Genomic DNA, 6,622 nt, shown 5'->3' with positions numbered 1-6,622 from the left:
CACAACGAGCATGCTGTTTCATGGAATTTCCTCTTCATAGTTGTGTTCGTTTTCCTATTGGATCCTACAATCTATTTTTCTTTACAACTGACAAGTTCCATTGCCATCCAGTCATTTATACTTAAGTTATAATTTTCAGGCTTACTTATTACTTATGTGCTTTTCTCTCCATGAGCTGAATATTTTATTGGCCCATTTCAATTTAAATTGTCATAGCTTTTTTCATAAAAGCTACATCTTAGGGTGCCTGGATTTCTTGTAACAGGCTCTGCACCCAGTGGCCTTCAGGAGAAAGCACAACGACTTTATCCTTACTTTAAAAGGACACTTAAGGGTATATTTACTAAATTGCAGGTTTTTAGAGGATAATAACTAGATTCGGATTGGTTGCTATGGGAAACAACTCCACTTCTAAAAACCTGCACTTTAGTAAATATATCCCTTAATGTGTGTTTTCAAAGTTTCCTTGCACATTAACCTAAAATAAGCATTACTAATATACATACTTGTTTGATAGAAAAATAGTACTTACCAACTTTATAATATTTTTCTTTCCTTTTCTGCATAATAAACAATCCTATATCTCACTGACAGTCTGCCTTTACCACACATAGCACTATCCCAACCAAGGTACAGTGCTCGTACTGATATTACATGCAGTGTCTTGTTAGATTCTAGGAGCACTGGATGAGTCATAATGACAACCAACAAACTCTCAATCCCTCCCAAAACACGTTCCTATAGTAGCATATACAATCATCACAATATGAATGGAATTATTCAACAAGTAGATTTTACATTCCATGAAAAAAAAAAAAATCAGATCCTAGAAAAAAGAGGCTTGCCAAAGGAAGAACAAAATGTAGGGACTTCATTCACAGTGGCAAATGTAGTAATTCTTGGAGAGTGATAACATGGAGCAGCCAATCAACTTAATTTTACAGGGGTTGTGGCAGGAGAGGATTAGTTGGAACTATCTCCTTCAACTTTATCACTCTCCAACGCTTAGTACATCTGCCCCATTAGTTATTATTGAAATATATTGTAGTTTTTACTTGAATACACCATTATATAAAGATGCTTACATAGGGTTACATTTGAATTAACATACTTTAATAGATATAATTTTATTTAAAGAGGAACCCATGAAATATACCCAGACATTACTTTTTTTTCTCAACTATTTACTAGCATCTGATTCTCTGATACATTCATGGCCAGGAACAGACTGATATGATTCTTATCATTTTATTCAAACCTGAGGGAGACATTTATCAAACTTGTAGAGAGATGACGTACTAACCAATCAGTTTCCAGATCTCATTTTATCAATTGATTTTGAAAAATGGCAACTAGAAGCTGATTGGTTGGGACTTTGTCTCTCTCTCTCTCTCTCTCTCTCTAAGCATTGATAAATCTCCCCCTGAGTGATAAGAGATCTAAAGTTGTGCAAATGTGTTATACTTTGCAATCACCAAACTTCTAATGAATCCATTCATTTGGAATTTGTACATCATATGGTATGGTGGACTGGTGATAGACCATACACCACTACACTCTGTTGTAATGCCAGTAAGCACAAACTATGTATTTTAACTTAGTTACTGTATAACTATTCATTGTAACATACTGTCCTTTAATTTTTTTAACATTTAAAATAAAACATCACCAAACTTACAATTGCAATAATTAACTATAACAATAATTTGTTTCACATCCCTCCCCCTTATATTCCATATAAATGAATATGTAGCAAATGACTTTACTTTATAATTCTCCCTATATGCTGCTGTAGATCTTCTGTGCTGTGTGTGTATTTATACAAGTGCTACTAATCAGTACACATTGCTGTTCTTTATTGCTGTGTTTTATGATGCCTTCCGCTTGCCAAGCAATTATTCATATCCCAACTTTACCCTTAAGGATTTATCATTTTTCCCAAAATGACGATAGTTGGAGAAAATATCACTCACATGTTGCTCAACCTTCTAGCTATTGTTAAATAACATTATACAGTATAATTATTCTATGTTTCTAATAACTTCTGATAGCTCCTTGAGGGTTGTGGAATATCTGTAGCAGTGAACTGTTATATTGATACCAGCACAGAAAGGTATGAGTTGTCCGGCCCTTATTGCATTGTGTGCACTTAACTAAATGCACATATTTAACCATATGTTATGAGTTGCCATCATTGTTATCACTGTCCTATCGTTGGTGCAATAGATCCCCGTAACAGATGGAATTAAGCTTCCACACAACTCTATTTGTTTAGAATTCCGTTGATTGGCCTATATTAAATATTTCTTCCATGCGAACGCCCTCGTAGCATCCAGTTAAGGCACTTCAGTCGCAAGTGGAGATGCGACTGAGTTTTGTACTGCAGCAGAGTGCAAACAGACACAAGTTGTATCCACAAAAGATTTGGGTTCAACACTGCATCAGCCCTATACAATTTCATTGATTTCAGTTTTAATGATCAAATACTTTTAACCCTTTTAGTGCCAAGTGAATTTGTCAAAATAGGTGTAAAAATTGTCAAGTAAACATTTTTAATTCATTCATTCTGACCTGTAATGTTTACATTTGTATAGAAAATGTAATATAATTTTGCACATTTTTTAAATTATTTATTAACGTTTATTTATTAACAGTTTCTTATATAGTGCACACATATTCCACAGCGCTTTACACAGAATATTTGAACAGTCCCTGCCCTAGTGGAGCTTACAATCTATATTCACTAGGGTTAATTTTGTGAGGAGCCAAATAACCAACAAGTATATTTTTGGATTGTGGTGGGAAACTGGAGTACCCGGAGGAAACCCACACAAGTACGGGGATAATATACAAACTCCGCACAGTTAGAGCCATGGTGGGAATAGAACCCATGACCTCAGTGCTGTGAGGCAGTAATGCTAACCATTACGCCATCCGTACTGCCCCATTATTATTATTTGAATGCCTACACTGTAACAATTATTGGAGACGGTGGCATTTTTAGCAGATATTTTGAACATCTCTCACAGACATGTTGGCTCTCAAAGGGTTAATGCAGATCTATTATTTCAAGGTATTTTGTATATTAACTATATCTGGAAAACAACTTTTCATTTTCCAAACTGTAAGCCTTTCCCGAATGCCTGTACCCAGTTGAATTCAGTGTAATTTTCGATACACTGACAAACTGCTAAATTCTTTGAAGTGTGAAAGCAGCGAGGCTGTCACTTCCCAGCAAGGGGAAGGCAAAGATTTTGTATGACTCAGCTCATTTCAGACATGTGTCTACCAAGAAATACTAAGTGTTCAGAACCCATGAGCTCATTCTAAGCTAAATGCAAGGAACGCAGTGTAAGGAACACATAGCTGTTACATATGTTCACAATATACTTCTGGAATATCATTTACCTACAAAGTTTGATTCATAATGTTTCATATGTAGACTTAGATGATTCGATGATTCCAATAATATTCCCTTTTTAACTGATAAATTGTGCTGGACTGAGTGGAATGCATCTCAGCTGTTTGCAGTGGCTGCATACTCATGGGGTACGTCGTGGGCATGTAGCCAGGGTTTCTCACTGTTCTGAGTGGCACCTAGGTAGAGGCATACCTACCACTGGTGCAGCAGGTGCACTGGACTGCGTCCCCTGAGGGGCCCACTGCTGCCCATGTCACTCTTTTCCTGTCACTCACTGTTTTTTCCTGTCACATTCTGCCTCTTCCTGTTTCTCCCTGTCAACCTCTGCCTCTCCCTGTCACCCACTGCCTCCTGTCACCCACTGCCGTGTTGCATATTGTGAATTTAGGTTGGGGTTCACAATATGCAACTATGCACTTGGAGTGACAAATTTAGACTGACTGCATAGATACAGTATGTATGCATTAGGAATTGTATATGTAAGCATTTTATTTGCAATTTATTCGTATTCAATTAATGTTATTTAATAATATCAACAAATCAAAATGTGAGACAGTTCAATTATTGGAAACTGTGAAGTATTTACTATACTTTGTTGAAAAGAAAATGAACAGTTTTGTCAAAAGTGTTATTGCAGAAGCTCTCATTCAGAACTGCTTATAGTACAGGATCATCAAAGGACATCTGGCTGTTGCGTTAGACGTTTAACAAATGTAAGGGGAAATAAGGTTACAGAAGTATTTGGCAACATGCCATTGTACATTGTGAACAGGATCGTCCAGTAAAGCTCTACCCGAATGATATCTGCTTTATACTGGACTAATTACTTACCGGCCTTTCCAAATTATAGCAACACCAGCGGCTGCGTGCACAGAAATGGAGCAACACTTGAATTGCTCGATCAGACAGCATCTAGTGACCACTGATGTGCAAAACACTTGAATTCCCTCCATACGTGTGAGGAGCAGCATTATATAGAATGAGCACAGTATATATAAATTGTATACAACTTGATAAAACATTTACTCTCTTAGCAGGCCTGACAAATTGACACAAATTTACTAATGCTTTCCAAAAGTGACTTCTATCATTGAGACATGGTTATTTAATGCATCTTCATTTGGTCTCTTACAAAAGCTATGTTTTATTGTAGGGTCGTGGTTGAGGAGACACAATGCTCTACATTCAGCTCTCACTATGTGGACTCCTATGGATGTGGCTGCCACTGCGCCATGGGCTGCCAATAAAAAACGATCTAAAGGCCGATGCAATAGTGCTCTCAAAAATTCTCCTGTCCAGAATCCAAGAACATCCCACCCAGGTGAGGCTAACGGAAGCTCAAAATAACTGTTCATAATTCAATAAAAATGGTTTCATTTTGGAAACGAATCCACACAAGTTTGGGAATGGGTTTGGATAGTTTTGATTTTGGAACCTAGTGCAATTGGCAAAATGCCCTGTAGATAACACAACTGCTTACCCTTACCACATCTAATTGCAAGCAGATAATGGGCCTAACTCAGATTTGATTGAAAGGCAAATTTGATCTCAAAATGGGCAAAACCATGCTGCACTGCAGGTGGGGCAGATGTAACATGTTAGATGGTACTGGGGCATAATTAATATGGGGTAGCATTACCCTATGGGGCATAATATGGTGCTAGGGACATTAATTTGTGAGGCATAATATGGTGCAAGGTATGGGTGTAAGGTAGCATAAAATAGTGTAGTCTGCATTGCTGTGTGGGGCATAATATGGTGCAAGAGGCACTACTGTGTCGGTGTAAGGTAGTCTTTTCCTAAATGACTGGGGGGGGGGAGGTTTAGTGTTTCCACTGGGAACAGTGGCGTAGCTATGTTTTGGGCGCCCCCCCGCCGTTAAGGGTGGGGGGCGCCCATACCCACCCCCCGCCGCCACCCCGTCAAGCACCGCCCTGCCGCCCATGCTAACCCCCTCCCCCGCAGTCTTACCTATCGCGCTGGTCCCGGCGGCTCCGTTCTTCTGCTGAGGACCACCACAAAATGGCCGCCCCCATACAGCAGACAGTTTCAGAGAACAGTGTGCTATATGGGGGTGGCCATTTTGTGGTGGTCCTCATCAGAAGAACGGAGCCACCGGGACCAGCGAGATACGTAAGTCTGCGGGGGATTGGGGGGGGGGGTAACTATAGCACCGCAGCCCCCGGCGCCCCCACATGCACAGCGCCCCCCCCCCGCGGTGGCGGGGGCTGCGGTGCTATAGTTACGCCCCTGACTGGGAACCAAATTGTCTACAAATGACCCTGAGCAGATGCTCCTCTCACCCACTGCTTCTGCTGTACAATCAGCTGTATCCCAGACAGCCGTATGAGTCCCTCATCCTGGCAGTTTCTGTATGAGTAGCGACCACACCCTCTGCCCCTATAATCCAGCCCGGGTGTCTGTAATTTTGACATGCTTTTAACTAATTCTTATGAATATGTATAACATTATTTACTTGCTGACCAATAACTGTTGTATTTTTTATTCTAATTAGGTTAAATATGCCAGTAGTCTGAAAAGTAGTGGTTTGGACTTCATACCAGATGAGCAGAAATTGATTAACTTGGAACAGATAGATGAAATTCTTGAAGTGTTCCAGACCATTCTGTCCAATATTCCAATGGAAAATGTGGAGCAAATGCTGAATGACATAGAGAATCTTCGCAGCGTAATACAGCTTCTGAACCATATTATGGGCTGTATGGCTAGGGAGCCCAAACAGTTAAACATGATGGAAGACCTGAAGGAACAGCATAAAAACGCCTCTTTTACTGTAGAAAAAGTGACGCTTGATCGTCTTCAAAACTCTCTGCATAGCATTGTAGAGCACCTGGACTACATCACAGGCTGCTAAACCACAAGCTCATAAACTGTTCTAAGATCAGCCACAGGCAATAGATTCTAAAGACATGTAGGACTGTGGTTCCTTTTGGACATCCCCATCCACCAAGTAAAGAGACCATAACTATAAGCCGAATGAAGCGGTTTCAGTTAGGTTCACCCATCTCATGTAGAAGACTTGATTACTGTATGCTGTGTTCCATGATCTTTTCACAATGCTTACAACTCTCGTCTGCCCTTCAGCGTTCTTTGTGGTCTGCATATTTCTTTGGCAAATATACAGGCCCACATAAATTGTTTGAGGTGTAGACTGAAAGAAGAAGACTTTTGAAGATCAAA

The 6,622-nt window shown here is 39.7% G+C and overlaps 1 protein-coding gene across 1 annotated transcript; it reads left to right on the top strand.

Annotated features, from left to right (window-relative positions):
- Window positions 1-4,593: 4,593 nt before the first annotated feature.
- On the top strand, window positions 4,594-6,396 carry LEP (leptin). The gene is made up of 2 exons (XM_083179714.1): window positions 4,594-4,742; window positions 5,937-6,396. The coding sequence occupies exons 1-2, from the start codon at window positions 4,596-4,598 to the stop codon at window positions 6,294-6,296; spliced, it is 507 nt and encodes a 168-aa protein (XP_083035840.1). The 5' UTR covers window positions 4,594-4,595; the 3' UTR covers window positions 6,297-6,396.
- The last annotated feature ends 226 nt before the right edge of the window (window positions 6,397-6,622 follow it).

This window comes from Crinia signifera, chromosome 4, assembly GCF_055691185.1.
Source record: "Crinia signifera chromosome 4, ASM5569118v1, whole genome shotgun sequence".
Lineage (NCBI taxonomy): Eukaryota > Metazoa > Chordata > Amphibia > Anura > Myobatrachidae > Crinia > Crinia signifera.
Note: the sequence above shows the minus strand (reverse complement) of the source record. Positions and strands in the feature narration are given on the sequence as shown.